This window comes from Apus apus, chromosome 3, assembly GCF_020740795.1.
Source record: "Apus apus isolate bApuApu2 chromosome 3, bApuApu2.pri.cur, whole genome shotgun sequence".
NCBI classification, from domain to species: Eukaryota; Metazoa; Chordata; class Aves; order Apodiformes; family Apodidae; genus Apus; species Apus apus.
In genome coordinates this window covers 63,227,523-63,249,237 of record NC_067284.1, presented here as the reverse complement: position 1 = coordinate 63,249,237, position 21,715 = coordinate 63,227,523, and the positions used below count along the sequence as shown (strand labels likewise).

Sequence of the window (21,715 nt, the reverse complement as noted above, 5' to 3'; positions counted from 1 at the left end):
CTGAGCTAACTCTGGCCACAACTGCAGCAGTGAGCTGAGGACTTGTTAACATTGCATAGGAGACATAGGTGCCTAGAGCACTGGATCTACAATGTACATCATGGTCACCAAAGCATTACCTACTCTGGGCAATTGGAAATGCAGAACTGAGGTTCAGGTCTTAAGATTCACCTATTAAATAAAATGAGGCTCCACTCTACTGGGGTTGCACAACTCTCAAGCTCTTTTGGAATGAAATGTCCGGGGCAGCTCTTCCTAGCAACTCACAGCAAGTTGTAGACCCTTCTCCTGTTCCTCCACTCAATGGTCAGATCACTCCTTCTGGAGCCTTTCTCTTCCTAATAGCATCTGAACTCCACTTCTGTCCCTGATGTCACCTGACATTCCACTAGGCCATGAGGATATCTAAATAAAAAGGAAATTCTTGCTTAATCTGCCTGTCTTTCTGCTTGGCTGGGTGATGTGCCTTTAATTACTGATACTTCTGTCACTCCTGTATTAAGTACTTGCAAGTGATTGTGTGTGTGTATGTATTTTAATGGTATTAGTGCACCTCTCTGGCTGCCTGTGATATATGCTACTTACGTTAAATCAGTGAGAGACTGCAACACACTCAGACATTGAAACAATAGATCTATGGCCACTGAAAGCAGGACCTGGAGAGAAATAATTTTGCTAAATTTGGAATACTCTGTTTAAAGGAAATACAAGGAATTGGACAAAGACAAATGAAACACTTTAGGCAAAGTCCTACAGAATTCTGTCAGATCATGTGGGATGTTAGAGATATATCTGGAAGTACCTGTTGTTTTATGCAGATTTACAATGTGACAAAAGAGTTGGGATGTCAAATATGTAACACTTATTTTTCTGTTCAGTCTTGTTTCTCTCTTATTTATAGTTGAAGTGATGGATCTGGATACCTGAAGTTCTGAGTATTTCTGGGATTACTCTCAGCTGTAATTAATAGGAAAAGACAGTAAGTCCGTAGTAAGTCTCATTTCTACTGAGCCTACCACCACAGCACCTCTTTCCAGGTGGTGACAGTAAGAAAACTGCTGGCATCAGCATTTAGACATGTTTGCCCCCAGTTTACATGTCTCAGTGTGTGTCTAATGTGGGTACTTCAACATATAATCCTGTTCTTGTAGCTTGTTGATGCAGGTGGGAAATACCTAGGTTATTGTGGATCCTGTCAGCTTGGGCCTCTGTTTGCCCATATACTGGGGCTGAGATATTTGATATTGAAGTTACTGAAGGAAGGCCTAGAACCCAGTAACAGTTTAGGTGCCAGTTTCAGATTGTGAATAAAAACTTCAGAGGTGGCTGAAGTAGCAGAAAAGCAGGACTGCTATTCTTTCATGGCTATAGTCTCTTTAGAGTGTTTCTGTTTATATAATGTACATTTCAGCATGGAAGCAAGGTGTTCACTGCTGCTTGTTTTACAGTCAACTGCTGCTGACAAGTGGTCACAACTTTACAGAAGTGTTTTTTGCAAAAGCTCTTGCCAAGTTATGGTTGAAAATCCAACCTGGAACTTTTTTTCCTTTGGTGCATTGACTGTCATTTATCACTTGAACAATACTCACACACTATTTTTAGAGCTGTAGACTTGCTTCTGGACTGAATCTTTTTTATTAAAATATGAAAACACCCCAAGTTTATTATATGCAAATTACAGGACTCTATAAAACATGGCAATATATTCAGCTTCTGTTGTGCTTGTGTAATTTGGAAAAGAAACAGCGAAGTTGTCTGTTAACGCAGCTGTATTTTCTGCAGCTGTGCTGACATCTGTCAATGCCTTCTTGCATAGAGGAAGTCTAAAGGATGCAGATGAGCATGTTGTATTTTGATGACAAAAGGCGTGTGCCTTTGTCAGCCTTCACAACCATCTCATGTTGTTCGGTCACTTGCAAGAAATGAGGGGAACCAAAACAAAAGTTGTCTTTCTGCCACAGTGCCTGTGTTAAGCAGATACATGTTTTCAGCTCTTGCATTGTCTTATGCAAGCACATACACATAGCAAGCTGGACACCTTGCAGGCACTGTGAGGGATTAGGAAAGAGGGAAAAAGTAATGATGTCCTCTCCACAATACACATGAAAACACCAAAAATTAAGAACAATTGCAGAATTTTACTGTGTCCTAGGTTTATGCAGCTTCTTGAAATTCAGCACCAAGATACCTCATTTTAAGCATATTAGTACTTTTAAGAAAATACTATATATGAAGGTTCATTTATGAAAGGCACATAAATGTTGTAACAGATTTTGTGACAAATAGTAATTTGTCTCATATTTTGATAAAGAGTCCAGCAGGTTAATAGACTGTTTATCACCATGATTTATCACCACCTGTAATGTCTTCTACTGATGTGCTTGTAACATTTCCAATGTATCCCACTCTGTTTACAACATGCTAGTAAAATACGTTAATAATGTGCAATCTTTATAAGCCCCCTTAAAATGTAACCAGGATTTAGTCTTTATAGAAATAAGACCCAAACAGGTGCTTTCTCTAGCATTTAATGGAGTGAATGTAATATGGAAAAAATGTGCTTCCAGCCAATGAACAGGCCGTTGTGTGTGCTGGTTGTGCATACGACATTTGCCACTTGTGATGAACTCAGACTGTGAAATTCTAATAGCCACTGAAGGTTATCTATGGTGAATGACTAACACTTTCTAAATTAAGGTCTATAATTGCACTCCAGTGATTAATGCATTAAATTACTGATTGCTTACATGTAAGACACTTACCAAACATGTATCTTATTGTACCTCTGGGCTCACCTACAATGTACAATAGGCAGGTAAAATACATTATCATTTCCCACAGGCTTCTTCTAAAGTAGGCTTCGACCCACACAAGCTCAGCACTGTAATAAGGCCATTATTTCTGGAGACATGCCTTTTCAGATCTTGCATAGGTTAAATTAAATTAAATTCCTTTACCATATGAGTTTCAGTTAGAATCATATTAAATACCAAGAATTATTGAGTTTTTTCCCATCCATATTTCACAACAGACATAGGAAAATCTGTGATCTTCTTTATAGAATTCCAGCTTTAAAAAAAGCACAATAGTTTGGATTGTGTTGAATGTTTGGAGAATTATCAAAGTGTTTTAGAAAGCTTTTGTCAAAGCAGTGAACTCGTTTGTTCACAGAATGGATAGAATAAGAAAAATTAAATTTCTATATGTGCAAAGATAACTGTTCTCCCTTTATACATATAGAAGGTGCAAACTGAACCTCTGTGAGGGAATTTTTTTTCTTGGTTCATTGATTTTGATCTGAATGTGCTTCTGTGAGCTTCATAGTGAGACTGGAGACTTTGGAGGGGCAGGTTTTTGCATTTATATGCCTTTATAGCATTGGCTACCACTGAGTTCAATTACAAATATGACTGTGTTAATTTGAGCAAAGAAAAGCAAGATCAGTGAAGTTTAACTGAGCAACTTTGATCAACTGATGAAAGTACTCTATCAGTCTCAACATAAAAAAAATTCAACATATTACATTTTATCTTGAAAAGGCTAATACTTTCATTTTAACAAATGCTGAAACTGAAGTTTCATCTGTTGAAATTAGGATGGTCAGATTTTGGAAAAAAAGATCTGAGCTGTGCTTACGCTGCTTGGGATTCTTAAAAATTAGATAAAAATATGCAAAAAAGGTGGTGTCTGAGGAACTGAGTCAGCCTGCTTTTGCTTCTCCCCAAGGTCTGAGTAGGTTGTAGGAGAAAAATGTCCTCCCACATTAAAATTTGTATTTATAAAATACAGCCTCAGATTGTCTGACCTCTACAGCTGCACAGGGCAAATCCCTATTTTGGGCCTTGCTGCCAGGCTAGCCAGACACAGCATTAGCTTCCCCCTGAGGCCACTCATGAGTAGAAAGAGACCTTTGTTCAGGCAGCACCCACCAGCCAGGCAGCTGTTCCCTGTATTCTACTAGGAAAAGCTGACCAGAGAAAAAACCTGGTTTTATACTAACCTAAATACCTTTCAAACGTTGGGACTGTAGTAAATTGGCCTGCGACAGCTTTCATGTTATTTAATTGTCCAGCATTTGTATGTAAGTGTGCATATGCATGCACTTGTGCAAGTTCAGGTCCCTGCCCACAGGAACCCCTTGGGAATCCCACAGCACGTAGACACACAATCCGGTAAGACAGGAGGGAGCCCCAGTAAATAATTCCTGCAGTGTTAACAAAAAGGGAAAGTGAAGGTAAACCAAAATACACTGATAACACCCAAAGAAATGTCCTGTGAAACTGAAAATTGTACATGCTGACAGATGCCAAGTTTCTGCATGCAACTGGGATTTAAAAGGCAGGACCTTCACAACAGCCTCGAGACTCCTGTTGCACTCAAGACATCTGCCAATTAACAGCAGCCTGTTCAGCTGGGACAGCTGGATTGCACCATTCTGATTGCTTCTCCAAACGTGAAAAGGACAGAGGAATTGCAACATGTCATGTTGTGCCATTCAAAAATGCAGAGGCTGAGGAGAGTGTCAAAAGAGCACATTACTTCTTGCATTCCCAGGAACGTTATTCTTTTAATGATCTCCAATATGGTTTATTAGCAAGGAACATAATATCCCAGAGAAAAAGTCCTTAACATTTGTTTCACATGGAAGGATGCCTGCAGGCATAAGAATAACCTGAAGTCTCAATACTAGATCACATTTTTACCAAGAATCAGGAGGAAGTAACCTTCTACCCAGATGCAAGCTGGAAGACTGCTGGGCAGCCACAGGAGTTCCCAGGCTGGCTGGCAGCCCCTCTGCTGCTGCTGCCACCTCTGGCACCTATGGCCAGGGCAGGAGAGGCCTCAGAGCAGAGCTGTGCCAGTGGTCGTGCTTCTTGGCAGTGGCCTGCCACTGCAGCCCTCTCCAGAGAGGTGACCTGCCACTCAGCCTCCTGCCCCTCAGGCAGTAATCATGTCAACTGGTGTCACACCTGACAGGACAGAAAAATACAGCAGTTGTGCTGCACCTCACTCAGTGCTTGATTTAGCCAAGCTTCCACCAGTGCTGCTTGCACTCCTGCTTTTATGCTGCCAGCAGGCTGCCAGCCAGGAGTAAATGGAGAAAGTGCTCAGAGCAGATGTCACATTGCTTCTGGCTTCATCCACACCTGAGAGTCCAAACTTTCTGACAAGAAATGGTTTTCATTTTTGTATGGCCTCTTCCTGTATTTTTCTTACTCATTTTGACTTGAGAGCAGTTTCTTCTCATTTTGTGCTATCAGCACAAGCCCTAAAACACTGCTCTTATCTACACCTGGTCTTGCCATGGAAAGTGCTGCCTAAGGAAAAGAGAGATGCTGCAGAGGCTAAGCTTCTGTGACTCACTGCCTGTGAAGCAACCATCACCTCACAAATCACGTTTGCCTGGAAATAGCATGCTTGCCATTTTCAGTAACCCCACAGATTGCTGATATTTTTCATTTACTTCATACATTTGAGATAATTTTGTGTCTAGTCGCTTTTCACGCTGGTTTTCCCAGCTGATATGTCAGCATTTGCACTGGCGGACCCGTGTGGGTCAAGACCTGCTACAGATGGGCTACAAGAGCATAAACTTGGGTGTCTTTTGCACTAGTGTATATGGTACTAGTCAACAAACAGCCTTTAGCAGGGAACAGCTACTGTTTTTAAGAGAACAGAATCAAGTCTTCATGACCATACCAAGGGGTAAAGCAGTTGCTGAAGGAGAGCATTTTCCAGTTATTACAAATTTGTGCTTTTGAAATTTTTTTAACTTCATACCTTGTTAGAATTATGTAGAAACAGTTGTGTTTGGCACCTGCACAAGTGAGTCCATCTCCATTTGGAATTTAAAATCTATCACAATCTGCTTGGCATCAGTTTCCCTGGAAGCTTGCAGCATATACTTAACTGCTCTCCACAGCCGTTCTTAATTTCTTTCTTTGTAGCTCCACTGATTAAAGCCTTAGCTCATTTTCCTTTTAAGGTCCAAACTCTCTTTACTCTGTAAAAGAGAAAAATAGTAATTAAATGTCAAAGGTCTCCCAACTGCTGTATTTGTGTTGCAGCCTGTGATAATTACACAGGACTCTGTCTGCCCAGCAGCCTGGCATGTATGCCTTTCTTGTTCCATAAGCAAATCTTTTCCAGAGAGCTTAAATATGTAATTGCATGGCAGAGGCTGTTTCTTTCCACAAAAGCATTGCATTAAGCTTTGAGATTTCAATGCAATCATGGGCTCATATTTTTCTGGTTTACATGCTGATTTTTCTTTCCAGGGTCCTAATTCTGAACATGAGATTTGGCTGCCCTGTTGTGAACCTCTTATTTTTCAAGTGCATGACTAATCTGAACAGAAAAATGAATGCACTTTGGCCACAACAACCCCTGGCAGTGCTACAGGCTTGGGAAGGAGTGGCTGGAGAGCTGCCCAGCAGAGAGGGACCTGGGGGTGCTGATTGACAGGCAGCTGAACATGAGCCAGCAGTGTGCCCAGGTGGCCAAGAGGGCCAACACCATCCTGGCCTGCATCAGGAGTAGTGTGACCAGCAGGACCAGGGAAGTGATCCTGCCCCTTGGCCTTGGTGAGGCTGCACCTCAAGCACTGTGTGCAGTTTTGGGCACCACAGTGTAGGAAGGACATAGAGGTGCTGGAGAAGGGGCAGAGAAGGGCAGTGGGACTGATTAGGGGTCTGGAGAACTGGCCCTATGAGGAGAGGCTGAGGGAGCTGGGGCTGTTCAGCCTGGAGAAGAGGAGGCTGAGGAGAGACCTCATTGCTCTCTACAAGTACCTGAGAGGAGGTTGTGGTGAGGTGGGTGTTGGCCTCTTCTCCCTAGTGACAGAACAAGAGGAACTGGGGTCAGGCTGTGCCAGGGGAGGTTCAGATTGGATATCAGGAAAAATTTCTTCACAGGAAGAGTGTTGAGGCATTGGAACAGGCTGCCCAGGGAGGTGGTGGAGGCACCATCCCTGGAGGTGTTAAAAAAATGGGTAGACGTGGCGCTTCAGGAGATAGTTTAGTGATCATGGGGGTTGTAGGGTGGATGTTTGGACTTGTTGATCTTGAAGGTCTTTTCCAACCTTTATGATTCCATTATACTATGATTCTATTATTCTGTGTTCAGGGACAACACAACAATGAGGCTAATCCTAAGCTTGATTTTTTTGCTTAAGATTTTAAAATTTGTTTAGTTTTCAATGGCTTTCATGTTGGAGCTGCTTTGAGTTGAAAATAACTCACTACCTCATACAGCTGGGTCTGAAGAACATGCTGATAAAATGATCTGATCGTGTTGCATGTTGCTGATGCAAAAACCTACAAGGACAAACCAAGGAAAAGATATTGTAAAGCACTGCTGCAGAGGGAGGCCCATTCTGCCAGACTGTAAATATACCAGGTTCAGTGGGGGCTGCACTGCCCACCCAACTGAGAGAACAGAAGCAGCAATGTGGGCAGCACAAGATGGCACAGGGGGCACAGTGCTGCTCTCTCCCCATAACGTGCAAAGGCATTGGCCTCCCAGTTTTCCTGTTGTGTGCTGCAAGCATGGATGCTGTCAGAGAGCCAAGGCCCACTGTCATTTCTTGCTGATTATGTGGGGCAAAAAGCCCCCTTTCTACTTACTGTGTGCTCAGTCTTGGACCACAGAAGTAAGGTGCACAGGTTTCTGTCTTCTTTTGGGCTAACTAAATTATAATTTAATTTTTTAAGAAAGGACACCCACTAGCTTTCCTTGTAAAGAAACCCAAAATCTAAATTTATCTTGAGTGGTTTTCTTTTTTTAATAAATCATTTATAATTTTTAAATTATGTAGTGACAAAAGAAGAATTTAGAAGATGAGATTGTGTCAGGTTGTTGTTCTTGCCAGTACTGCAAACAAACTGAGGCAATGCCCCTTGTGCTGGAAACAGGCAGGCAGACCTGTGAGGATTAAATCACATTTTAAAACTGAATTTGGAGAGCAGAAAATCCTCTCAAGAAAATCTGTCTGCATTAACGGATGGAAGTAATTTCCTCCCTTGTTAGATATTCTAGAGCAGACAGATCCTTGCTTTGCATCTGCTGTCTCCTAGTGACTTAAAATATTATTTGACTGTCACTGTTTGACTCAGGACTGGCAATTGAACCAGCAACAACAACATTCTCAATCCCCTCCCCCTCCCACCCAGGTAGGGAAGGAGAGAGATTGAGGGAGAGAGACTTCCCAGATTGAAAACTAGACAGCTTTAATTAAATACAAATGACAAAAGAAAATATATACAATTATATACAAATGTGTTCAGGAATGTGCAAAACCCTATTGCCTCCCCCCACCCCCAGCAACTCCCATGGCATCTCCTGAGCTGTGAGCAGTCCCAAAAGGTCCCAGAGCTGCTGGAGAGAGCGGCAGAGCAGGCAGGAGCTGAGGGGAGAGCTGTGAGGGTCAGGAATGCACGGGCCTGGGGATCAGTGGTGATGGATGAATGGAGTCCTCCCAGTAAGCTGGCCATAGATGGAAGAGAAGGGAAGGAGTAGAAGAAGGAAGGGGCTTGACTTCTGTGATCCCTGACCTTACATCAAGCTTACATAGATATAGGGAATGGAATACTTTGGTCAATATTGCTGTCCTTCTAGTCCACTCCTTCCTTTGGGGGTTAGAGATATGACTCTTCTGCTCCTTTAGCATCTGAGGCTGCAGATTCAACAAGCAGAGGAAAAGTGATCTTGGCATCTCAGCAGTAACATAAACATTCCAGCATTATCAGTCCACCAGCTGGAGAGCTTGCTGCTAGTTAAAAGAGAGCTTACTGAAAGAAAAAAAAATAAGGAAAATAAATATTGGCTTCATCCTGGCTCAAAACAGGACAGTGACACAGTCTCAATGAAGAAACTGAGGGTCAAGAAACAATTGCTTTCTTGCTCGTAATTTAATATTAAGATATTTAGGCATATTTTAGGATACTTAGGCATCCAGAGATGAAGACAGCAGCATGCTAGATTTAAAGTGTCCAAAACTGAAAATGTCTTGCCTTCTCACTTGCTCATCAGCACCTAGAGCAGCCAGACCACTGATGAACCGTTGCATGGCTTTTTGTTGTGAAGGCTTAAATGAATGCTGAGTACCACAAGGCACCCAGTCAGCTTCTATCACCTGCAAAGTAAAATCAGAAAGCTGGGTGGAACATCCAGAGTCCAGTTTTGCTCTAAAGGAGTGTAATACTAAACCCCACCTTGGATGGGAGCACATGGCCTTTCTTCTGCTTCTGGCAATCAGGAGAAGGGGACTCCCAAATGCATGGCCAGAAAGAGTTGATTGTTAAAAGGGGCTCAGTGGTCCCTGTTCCCATCCATTTCACTAGAAGCTGAGAGCAGTGCATATATCCAGAGCCTCCTGTCTACAACAGCTCCTAAATTCAAAGTTTCAGGGAACAGGTGACTGCCAGGCCAGAGAAAAGGGACATGAAACTACCTTTAATGATGCTACTTCTTTGAAATTCTTCCCCCATTTTTCCCATAAAACAGTGAGAACTTCATAATCTAAGTCTTGTCGTAGGTATGTCTATCTCCAGCAAGATGTATTTGTGTCAGGTCAGCCCAGCACCATAAGCCAATTGAAATGCTGGACTCTTTACAGCTGCCATGATATCCTTTATAATGCTGGGCTTAAGCGCTTCTGTAACTGTATCTAAGCTGGGCACTGCTACAATGTGAGTGGATACCTAAGTGAACCTGGTAAGCCACTGTGGCACCTCTATGCTCAAGCAGCTGCCCAAAACCCACTGAAAAACCAGGCAGTGGGTGTACAAACAGGCAGCTGACTTTGCCAGTTGGAATAACCCCCATTTTCACTTCAGTAAAAGCCCATTATACCAAGTGTCAGGAACTTCTGTATCTGCGACAGGCTGCAGACATTTATAGTCCCCATCAACGAACAGCTAAGTTGTTCTGCTAAACTTTTTAGTAAGTAATTTACCCTGAATTGTCAACGACAGGCAGCTATGGTAATGGTTATGAAAGAAATAACAACTGGTTGCACAGTTATTAATACAAGAGCACTGAACATGGTGGATGAACAGCATGTGCTGCCATGGAATTAATAGAAGGGACAATGGTGGCAAGTGTGACCTCCCACCGGGTTGTACAGTTCCAGGGCACTGGGAGAGCTGCTGAAAGACACTTGTTTTGGCAAGAGCAGCATGTACTTGGCAGTAGATGGATGGCAGTCAGAGGCAGATAGTAATAAGGGGCATTAAAAATAAATCTAGCCTAATTAGGTTAAAAAGAAAATATGTGAACCTGACAGCTCAGCAACTGGAAACTGTTTAGTTTGAGAAGTTATTCTTGGGGAAAAAAAAATTTCCTACTGGAGCACCAGGAAGTGGACAAATGAAATTACCTGCTGTGCACCCTGTGCTTCCTAACTGGACCATGTCAGTGACCATTTTCTGAAGCTGTGAGCTCACCAGTATCAGAAAGTAGGGTCTCTTTAAAATGTCTTACCTTAAAACACTTTAAAATACTAGTTAATTCTTAGAAATCTTGGCTACTGTGTTTGTATGGGAGCATTCACATGCACCTGTGAATTCTGAGCTAATGAAAGATCATGAGGCTTGGGACTGAGGCATATAGATACATCATGCACACAGTAAAGTAGGTCCCCTCTGTGTCCCTCTCTAACCATTTTCATGGACCATTTGTCAGCGGAGTGAGGAGCTCCATGTCCCTTTTCCTCTCTGCTGAGAATGTAAATGAGGAAGGCAAATCAGAGCAACCTCTTATGAGGGAGGCAACATGTCCTGCTGTGTACTGCACTGCAATTAAGCAACTTGCTTTGCTTCCCAGCATGACTGAGGTGATAAGATGAAACTGGAACAACAGTAATACTTACCAAAAAAAAAAAAGGGAGAAAGAGTGGAAGGATAAGCAGCAGGGAAACAGAAGGCAAACACAGTAAAACAGAAAAAGTACATTGAACCAAAACAAACCAAGGCCCTTATTGCAAGCAGAACCAGTCTAACTATTGAAATGCAGATGTAATGGAAAGAACTGCTGGACCCCCAAACCAGGAAGCTCTGACTTCCTTCCCTGCCACTTGTCTTTCTTTTTAACCAGTTCTTTTAAGAAAACAACTAATTCTGCTCTTACTGGAGAACACGGAGAACATATCCACATACTCCCTGGATTTTATAGAAATTTAAGTGTTTTTTTTCTTCCTTCTTCAAGTTTCTGTGTATTTAATCTGGTGATTCCTGTTTTCCTGGGTTACAAAATGTCTGCACGCAGCAGCTTCCCTCGCCCTGCAAGACAGTCCCTTTGCCTTGCTAAGTTCCTTTGGGAATTGTGTCAAGGGAACTGGACATGTCATCAACAATGGGCAATGTTCCTGGCTTTGAGGCAGGTGTTAAGTTGCTTTCTTCTTTCCCCCAGGTCCTCCTTGGGAATCCACAGGAGACCAAGAACAGGAGTTTGAGATGTGCTTCTCTCATCTGTGCTACTTTTTCTCTGACAGCTGATGTGATAAGCTGTGCTACCATCTGCAGCACAATGCAGAGAGGAACAAGCAGCTTTTGGGGCATGGCAGGCAAGTTTTACATAAACATGACAATGGTTCCTGTGCTCCAGTGCCTGAGCTGCTGTTTTTCCTTGAATTCAATAGGCATCTTGAGATAATTGCCTAGAGAGGATTTACTTCACCTAACAGGGAGTATTAGAAGGGCTACACTCATTTAAATGCCTAAGAGACACAAAGACCAGAAAATCCCAAATTTGTATTTGTCACAGAACAAAATTCTGAGATCAATGTCAGTTTACTGCAACAGGGTTTAATTCACGGGATTTTACTGGAGTTCAGCCCATGCTACACGAAAGGCTTCTCTGTTGGAACAGGGTTTCTAGCTGTGATTTGGATGACTGCTGACAAGTTTGCCCTGTACCATCAGTTTGGAATTAGTCTATATGGGGAAAACCATGCATCAGCCAAGTTTAGTTCTCACAAGCTGGGAATCCCACAGAACGAGAAGGGGCCCTAAAGCTCATGTAGTGCTTCCAGCCCCAGTGTTTTCCTGACCTCTATTTAAAACAGTCTTCTAAAATCATAGAATAGAATCATAGAATGGCTAGAGTTGGAAGGGACCTTAAAGATCATCAAATTCCAACCCCCCTGCATGGACAGGGACACCTCCCACTACATCAGGCTGCTCAGAGCCCCATCCAACCTGGCCCTGAACATTTCCAGGGACGGAGCTTCCACAACTTCTCTGAGCAGCCTATTCTCACATAACAGAGAAGGTTTTTCCTAACATCTAACCTAATTCTCTCAAGCTGCAATTAAGCCTATTACTCTTGTCCTACTTAAATGGATAATTCCCTTCTTCTTTGCAAAATATGCTTCCTAAAGAAAACCAAATTTCTGTATCCTCTGTGGTCTTCACATTGAATACTACATGATCTCTAACATGACATGGCTTTTCCAAACTTGTAATAATTCTTGATTCTCTCTGCTTGGCTTCCCTCCAGCTACTTCACATTTCCCTTGAAGAGGAAAAAGTTTGCTCAACATTTGACACACTGCTCTAGCTGAGACCCCACTAGTCCTGAGTGGAGCTGAAGGATTGCTTCATGTCTTTTTTTTAAGGTACATTTCTCTGTAAACATCTAATATTGACATTTAACATTTTCACAACAGCCAGGTCCTGTTGACTCATGCTCAGGTTATGATTCACTCCCTACAGAGCTGCTGGAAGACTTTGGATCCCCACCCTTCCCCTGGCACTCTGCAGGTGATCTCTCATTCATAAGTCAGTGTTGAAGGCTGACACATTGCTCATTTCTCCTCCTTCCTTTTTCATTTTTTAAAAAATATTTTCAGGGTGAAGCCAGTTCTTCTTTTTCTTTCTGGGAGTTTTCTCTATGTACCTTTTATACCCTCTGCTGAAGGCCCATGGGTTGTCCATCTTCACTAACATGCTGCTTCTCCCCTCACCAACCAACCAAGGGGTTTCTCTGGGTTTGTTACTATTTACATCCAGTTAGCTCAAGCAAAACCAGCTTATGATCTGCATAAGATGTTCTCATCCTCCCATCTGGTTTAATATGCACAGCAAACATACTGTCATGATCTTACCAGCTCTCTAGTCTCTCGGGGTCCTAAGAGCATCCACCCTCCTGAAGGTTTTGTCTGCCAGGGCTCAGGGAGTGCTTAAAGTTAACCTGAGGTCTTCAGCCAGAGAGCTATGGGGTTCTCTGGTGTGGCAGGGTGGCCAGGGAGCTGGGCAGGCTGGGGGGCACCTGGGGACAGCCCTCAGCCCAGGGCATCAGCTTCTGGGTCATGGTACAGGTGCTGATCTGGAGGCAGGCAGACCTCTCATGAGAATTCAAGCCCTATGTGGAAAAAAAACAAGCAGCAGAAACAGTCCTCTCTTTCCTGCCATATATTCAAGCATGCAAAACCCCCAAACTGAACCACACAAGTAATCCCCCTAAAATACCCTTTCAGGAAGTCTTATGCATCATAAGCAAAAAATGGTAAAAAACTCTTTTACCTTTACAAGTTATATTCAGTATGGTGCTATCAAAGGACTATCAAGCAATATTATTACATCAATATTTTCTATTACATTTGCAGTTCTGCACTTTTTAAAAATAAAATGGTCTAATAAGCCATACATTTAAATTTCTTAAGCTACCCTGACTGGCTCCTTTAATAAAATGACTGCAATACAATACATACAGCAGTGTAAATCTGTAAAACTGTAGAGCTCCAAATATTAATCAGAAGCTTTCATAACAGAAATTAATAAATGGAAGTCCAGAAATGTAACAAGGATTCAAATTTCACAAGCTGTTAAAAGACCAGCAAAGACAGATTTAATAATATTTTATAGGGCATCTAAAGTAAATTCAATACTTTTAGGAACATAATGAAATAGAAATCACTTAACTGACTGTAGGCTTGAGACATGCTTCAATTCAAGCTTTCAATTCAGCTTTCTTCTTGTTTGCTGGGGCAACAATCCTGAACTTCTGTTGGTTGTGCAAACACCACTGGAAGGCATGGGACCTAAAAAGGAAAGGGTAGCAAAGAAAGTACTAATACCTGATAGATACAGCTCTGGAATATACCTGAAGATATGATTGCAATTGAGACAATTTCAGCAGAAAAAAATGCAAATCTTAAATAAGCAAGAATGGAGGATAACGGGCAATATGTCTTATCTCTCAATACAAATCACTACATTTTCATCAATGATACCACAGAATAATTGAGATTATTCTAATTGCCTCTCAACTGCATAGTTTTTTTGTCTCCACTTGCTTCTTGCAGTCATACGCAGTTGCTGACAGGATGCTAATAAACATTTTCTTGAATGGTTACAGCATATCTTTCTACTAGCCTGATTCATGAGTGGGGCCACTACATGCCAGCAGAATATGAATAAATAATTAACCCATCATGAAAAATAACAGAGCAACTTGTAGCAATCCTCTGTGTAAGGCAACAGAGAGATTATTGGTTTACTTTGTACATCAAATCAGAACTCAGTCTCATTTTTTCCTTTGGTTTGGCCTAGCCCACATGATGGCAATCTCTGCCATTAACATATGGCAAGCTCTTCCTTCAAACTCTGCCAGTTTAACATATGTTTCATTTGCACAGTACCAGAAATAAGACGAGAAAATCTGTTTGGCTTGGAATAAGTAGGTGAAACAGCCAGGAATTTTCCTGACAAATAATGAAGAGCCTGTAACTCCACAAAGGTGAACTGTTCATACAGGCTTCAGCACAATACTCTGGTGTAGCAATGCAGAGGAGAGGAAAGCCTCTACAGAAGCTGTGTAGCATCTATGGAAGCCATGCCACGGCTGCACCCATTTCATGTGCTCTGCTTAACCAAAAGCACTCTGCCCCAGGTGTTCTGCTGCCATCTGAGCCTTCAGGAGCTGTTGAAAGAAGTGAAGAAAGGGGAAAAAAAAAAAGGCCAACTACACACAGTCAGATAAGTCAAAAGATCTGAAATGGAACTTTATTTAAAAAAAAAAGTATTCTACAATAATGGCTCAGAATACTACCACAATGTACCCGGACAAGGCAGTGCTCTGGGCTATGACTGTAGATTATTCTAGTATGGAAATCTGCAAGAGCTTAAGAAAAGCTGAAGCATGGCTGTTCAACATTTCTTAAGCACATATTTCATAATTTTAACATTTTTTAGATCTGTCATCTTATAGCAGGATTTATCAAATGCAATGTATTCACAGAAGTCTTGCGTAAATACAAATATCAATACTTTACGTTGAATATTGTATATGATATAAATTCTGCCTTACCTTTAAAAAAATCTCCAGATCATCACGTGACCTAGAATCTTTCCTTTTCTTTCTCTTTAAGAATTTTTAAATATATATATTTGTATATATATGCTATCATACATCAAAGTATATATGAATCCCATCGTTTCTGTTATATTTTCTGCAGACACGGTCTGAAACAAAATCATCAACCACTAAATCAAAAGCTTCCTGATTATTATAGGAAAGCCAAAGAGGATCTTTCCTCTTTTTTGGTGTTTCAGTAATAATATATTTTTAAGCTTGTAAGGATTCTTCACAAACTAGAAGTCCATAGATCATTTAAAGCTGTCTTTATAAGCAAATTTACATCCTTTGACATGCTTTTGTGAGGCAGTTAGTATCAAAATTCAATAGTATTTCTTACAGAACCATATGATTTCTGCAATGCAGATATACATTTTATTTCTAAAAAGCCACAGTTCTTTTTCTACATCTGCTCTCATCAAATCCCCAGGATTCATTCATAAAACTGCTGCTATTCCAAATGCTGATGCTGTTATCCCTGCTGTGGATACCAATACGGTGACATCATCGTGTGGAAGATTTATAAGTAGGAAAATACCCTCCCCAAATCCACAGATAGTCTTTTCTATCTCTAAATCCTCATGATTCATGTCACCCAACAGTGCAATATGATGAAGACATGTCTCTGTGCAGGCTAAGGGTCTTCTTCCATCAAAGGAATCTCTAGGGGAAGAAAAGAAATAGCATTGATTGCTGCCTGTAACTTCCCTATATACTTTTGTAGAGTATTAGTACCTAGCAATTCTGCAAAAATAGAACTGGATGTTGCAAAAATATGAACAAGACAGACAGTGTTGCCAATTCTAGACCTACTTACACTCTAACACCTTTATGGAAAAAAACCTACTAAAACTACCCAGGTTTTCTAAAGCAAGTTATGCCCACAAAAACCTAAATGCAAACATTGATCACTACATTAATCACTGAATTGGCATTCAGAAGGCAGGGACTTTTACTGGCATTATCATAATTTCTCCCTCCTTCCAGCTGTTCTCTTTCCCTCATGATGTCATTACAAGTTAGCCCCAACCCTATGAAGCAGGAAGACTTCCTCCACCCAGAGCTTCACCCACACTGAATGTAGGACGCTGGGCTTCAGCTCACTACCAGTAAGTCACATAGAGATTGCTCTGCTTAGTGGTTCTCAGTGACTGTGAAGAGCAGAATCAGAGCCACGCCTTTTAAATGTCTCCAAGGAAAGCTGTCTAGTTTCCTTAACACATTAGGCAGCACAACACAGCTCCACTAGAAAGCAATGCACGGTCATGGTCGATACAAATGCAGGTCATTCATGGCACTGTGGGTATGTTCCCCTTATGTTGTGACTCCCTTGTCCATGGCTTAACGCATACATGCCTCAGACTGAACAGTTTGCTGTTTGCACAGACATGATGAGTTTGTTAATAAAGGCTCCTAGTTTTGTCTGAGTATGAAAATGTGATTTGTTTTCCATTTTAAGGAGGAAAATATATTTTTATTTGCTGTGAAAGCCATGGCATGTGAGGGAGTTGTTAGTGTTGGAGTTGAGGAACAGATCAGCACAGGCAAGATGATGGTTGGCTTTGCTGTTTACATCACTGTTGGTGAGACTGCTGGTCTGGAGAGAAACCTTCTGGCCTGGGATTCAAATCCCTTGCACCACAGCTAGCAATGACATAGCACAGACAGAAGGCTTTATGACCATGAAGTAGTATGGTTGAAAAAATGTCCAAATTAAGATGTGGGACAAAACCCTGGAGAAAGTAGGAGCAGGTCAGCTGGGTTTATTCCTGCTCTAACCGTGGAGACAAACACCCCTGTTTATGGACTCACCTATCACGCCTGTGCAAGACTCACCATCTGCAATATCGATCCGCAGACTCCTGGATGCGGCTTCCCCGGCAGTGCTGTGGGATCCATCAGCTCTGTCAGAACTGGGAAGCACTGTCGCTTGGCACACGAGGGATGGGTACAAACTTTGGAGCAGTTCAGAGGAGCCCAACCTACTGTCACAGGTCTCAAATTCGCTAGGCAGCACATCTGTAATCGTGGGGCCAGGGTAAGCAGGAGGATTTTGATCTTCTGTCTGCAAGATATGCCCCTGGTCTGTGGTAGCTGAGTATCCAGGTGTCAGAGCATTCAAGCCGCTGCTTACAGCTTCATCATAGGAAGGCAGCATGACAGGAATGCCGTCCACCACCACAAAGTCAGGGTCACCCATGGAGCCCGCCTGGTTGCCTCTACGTCAAACAAAGACAAGTCATCACAGAGAGCAGGAGCATGTCAGAAGCACCTTGGAGCAACTGCTGAATTTAAGTAAATACAGCACTTTTCTAATAATGCAAAACGAAGGTACAGGGTCATTAACGTTCACAGAAATGTTTGCTTCATGGGTTTGCAAAACTCTGCTTGGGTTGACAGTCAGCTGGAATCTGTTGCAATCCAAAAAATGAAATTGGCAATGTGAAGCATGGTTTTGAGAAGGGAAGGAAAACAGGTGATTGGATGAGATAGGGAGCACCATGTGCTGTGCCATGCACAGTAGGTATCATGGATATACGATCACAGATGTAGTCACTAGTCAAAAGTGTCTGAACCCCTGGAAAGATGTGTGCTAGAGCACACAAGTGTTTACAGCCCATGCAAACAGGCACTTATATGACAGAGCTTTGGTGGCCAGATTTGTGGCCTCCTTCAGGTCTTACTTTCAAAGGATGAAGGCTTCCTTAACCAGTACTAAGCTGGTTTCTTTTTTCAGTGCAACATTTCTATTAATTGAGAAGGTCTGTAAACCAGAAAATCTTTAATGTTAAGATCACCAAGTCCTTTCTGCTGCATGTATTTATTGGCATAGGGCATACAATAAAGACAGGAAAAAGCAAGCACAGAAGAGGAGTCACATAGTGAAGGTCCATAGCAAACTGAGTAGATTAGAAACAAGTCCAAGTCCAGATACAGTACTAGCTGTGCCTAAAACTTTGCATGTCTGCCTTTGTTTTTCCAGATGTAAGTTAATAATAATACTCACCTACCTGTCTCATGAGGAGTGCTGTGAGAATCAATGACAAATGCTCATAGCTGCACGATATTTTATGGAAATAAAGGAAGATGTAGGAGATGTGTATGAATTGTGATGAAAATAATACTCATGATGGGAAAGCAAACTTTTAATATAAATTTGTCCATAGAGAAAAAGAAAATCTTTCTTAAAACTTAACATTACTTAGTCTACAGTAGTTAAAAAATTAATTCCCCCAGCACCTGAAAATAGTATTTTAAAATACTGTCAGCTATTTTTACATGCTGAAGCGGCAATTCTCAGTAGTAGAGCTGTAATTACTCCGAAAGTGAATGTGGCAAATTTTGCCTTTTATCTTAGTTGCAGAAAGGTCTACTTCTGGTTTCTGGGCATGCTCTTCCACACCAGTGGCTCAGAGACTTTTGCTCAGAGCAGAAGAAGATATCTGCAAGGCTTGTTCCTCAGTGAGGAGTGGTGAATGTAAAAAAACTGAATCAAGGTCCTCAATCTCAAAGGGTACAAACCTTGGAAGGAAATGTGTCTTAAATTTGGTCTGGAACATCCTGGCTAAAATAACCAGAAGCAGCACTAATAAAACACTGGTAGCAGTAAATGCCACTATTTTCCATGTAGTCAGGAGGGTTTCCTGTGTATTTGGCCAGGTTTGTTCTGTAACAAAAAAGCAATACAAGAGTTGTGCTTTATTATTACCATTATTATTTTGTATTAATACTTCAACAATACTCATAAGTGCCAGTTAGGACAAGACATCTTTTACATATATGTTGTAGAAGCACATACGAACCCATTGTCATATACCAAAAGCAACCTTAACATTAAGCTGCCATTTTGACTTCTTTTTATACATGCAATCAAGACCTTAGCTTATATGCACATAAGAATATCCAGAAGATGTTAAAAAATACATTTGAAGAGCTAACAATTGAAATGGTTTAGGATAATTCAGGATTGTGGAAATAAAAATATTATGTATTTAATAGCATCTTAAAATCAATGTTCATCACTTACCCAAGATACAGATGAAGTTCACAAGTTAGTTGGTCACAAACCAACACATCTGCTCTAAAAAAGAGGGAAGAAGTAATGCCATTGCTGCTCCCTTACCTGTTTTGACACAGTATACTTGGTAGGAGGGGAACCACTCTCCGTACTGGCAGGTGATGTACTTGTAGTCATTGGTGAGGGTGTAACCAGGATCACAGTAAAACTCCACCACTGTCCCGTGATTGTAACGCTCGCAAGGCCGTGGGTGGCAGATGAAGTCTCCATGACTCACCATTGGAGGTAGTGGACAAACTTGGGCAAACAAACAAAAGAGAAAAGGAGAAAGACATTAAGGCCAGCACCCCACTGCTGGGTAGCTTCAGTGTGTCAAAATACACAGAGCACACTTCAGGCTCCCTGCAGTTCTGGGTTTTACCTCAGTGGTACCAGACTGCTGCTGCTGGGAGATAGGTACCCATCTGCACCAGCAGATGAATTCTCACAGCTCCCACAGGGCAACGTGGTGGGGCAGGTTGGTTTTGGTTCTCACCGACACCAGCAAGCTCTGCTCTCACCTGCTTGAGAGATGTGATCTGGGAAAGTGCCCATCCTCTGGAAGAAGAGAAGGGCAAGAAGAAGGCAAAAGAGGACACCTGTGCTTATAAGATGGCTGGATGGGGATAGAGAGGGGCAGTCAAAATAAGGAGAATCCCTCTCCTTGTGAAGCCTCTCAAATTCAGGTGTAACATCCTACTGTTTGGTTCATTAACATAATTAAATGGTTATATGCACTAACTAAATACCTAAATACTCACATTAAAAAAATAACCTTCCCATCAACCGTGCTGCAAGAGATGCAGGGCACACAATGTTACTTCAGCAATCACAGTCTGTACCACTGTAATATTATCAAGTTGATCTTAAATTCTACTGATGTTATTTGTGTTTTGTTTTCTCTGAGGACACCTGCTGATCTCAGTGGGATCACTGGTGAGTGAGGTCTTAAAAATAACACAGGCCAAGCTTGTGTTAATTAAGTGCAGTGGTTTACTTAAGATTAAGTAAATAAGAGAGAATTGCAATATAAACATGTGGAACTTATACTGTAGGCCCTGAAATGAAATGTCCTCTCATGTGCTGGGCAGATGAACTCAATAGAGAGCTGAGGGAGCACTCTCTAGAAAACAGCAGTGGGTAAAGCAGCTCGCAAGCAGTATTTTTATGAGAGGAAACTTCCACTGAGTGTTAGTTGATTACTGTTTTCCTAAGTACTTCTAACACAGAGGAAAAAAAAACAACCAACCAAAAACTACAAAGTGTAATGATATCTCAAATGGCTACATACTGACCCAAAAAGGGCTTAAGTTACTGGATGGATTATTTTATTTCCCTTCAGAGGCATTAACTCACTGGCTCAGTGCCCCATCTACAGGCTCTTGATTTCATGCCTCCCTCCCATGCAGGCAAGACCTACTGCATTGATTTAAATAATGAAAATGCCATCTCTCAGAAGAAGACTCTTCCCAGAAATTACAATTCCGCTGCTTCTCTCTGTGAATCTTGTTACATGAATAATGCATTTAATAAAAAAAAAAAAAGCAAACAACACAAGATATTAAATGAATCTTCAAGAGAGGCTGATTACAATGTGCAGCTATGTCTATTCCCTGTCCCCTGGAGACATGGTTTTGTTTGCATTTTCAGTGGCAAGGCTTAGCAATAACTTGAAATCAGAGCAAGTAATTCACAGAAAAATTCACATCCTCAGTACTCTGCGTACTTTCCAAAGCCTCTGGGCCCACAAAAAAGAGGAATGCTTTACTGGTAAGTCAACTCACAATTGAAACCATTTTCTTCAGACTAAGGTGAAGGTCTGATATAGTAGGAGAGGACCTTTTGTCCATATGAGGGATCATTCTTCTATTAACAAGAAAATTACCAGTGAAAAACAACAATTCTGGTCTGCCCATAAGGAAACCTGGCTTATTTTTATTATCCACACAGAGCGTGAGAACAAAGGAAGACAGCAATTGAAACACCTTTGCAACTGAGCTTTGCCAAGCCATGACAGGCTGCAAGAGATGTGTAGATGCACAACACCTTTCTAGCAATGAGCAAAGGAGAGCACACCTTGCCACAGAGAACAGCTGATCTGAGAAACACTTTTCTCCTCTTCAGCAATGTCTCTGCTGCCTCATTCCTAAGCTCTTAATGTAACCAGGGGCCAAAGCAGCCTGCTGAATACAGAAGAGCCTCAATACTGGTGTCCCAGCAGTGTGGGTCTTCTCCAGAATGACACATTTCCAGGCAGCTTAAAAACAACACACTGTGGGTACAACCCAGATACAGAGTTGT

General features: G+C 41.7%; 1 protein-coding gene across 2 annotated transcripts in view; it reads right to left on the bottom strand.

Annotated features, from left to right (window-relative positions):
• Positions 1-15,667: 15,667 nt before the first annotated feature.
• SUSD4 (sushi domain containing 4) overlaps positions 15,668-21,715 on the bottom strand; it is a 39,023-nt gene continuing 32,975 nt past the window's right edge. For both annotated transcript variants that reach the window (XM_051613831.1, XM_051613832.1), the window contains 4 exons: positions 19,481-19,672; positions 18,880-19,024; positions 17,194-17,576; positions 15,668-16,020 (listed from right to left, as the gene is read on the bottom strand). In XM_051613831.1, coding sequence (XP_051469791.1) covers positions 15,992-16,020; positions 17,194-17,576; positions 18,880-19,024; positions 19,481-19,672 — 749 coding nt within the window. In that variant the 3' untranslated portion in view covers positions 15,668-15,991. The remainder of the gene's footprint in view (positions 16,021-17,193; positions 17,577-18,879; positions 19,025-19,480; positions 19,673-21,715) is intronic.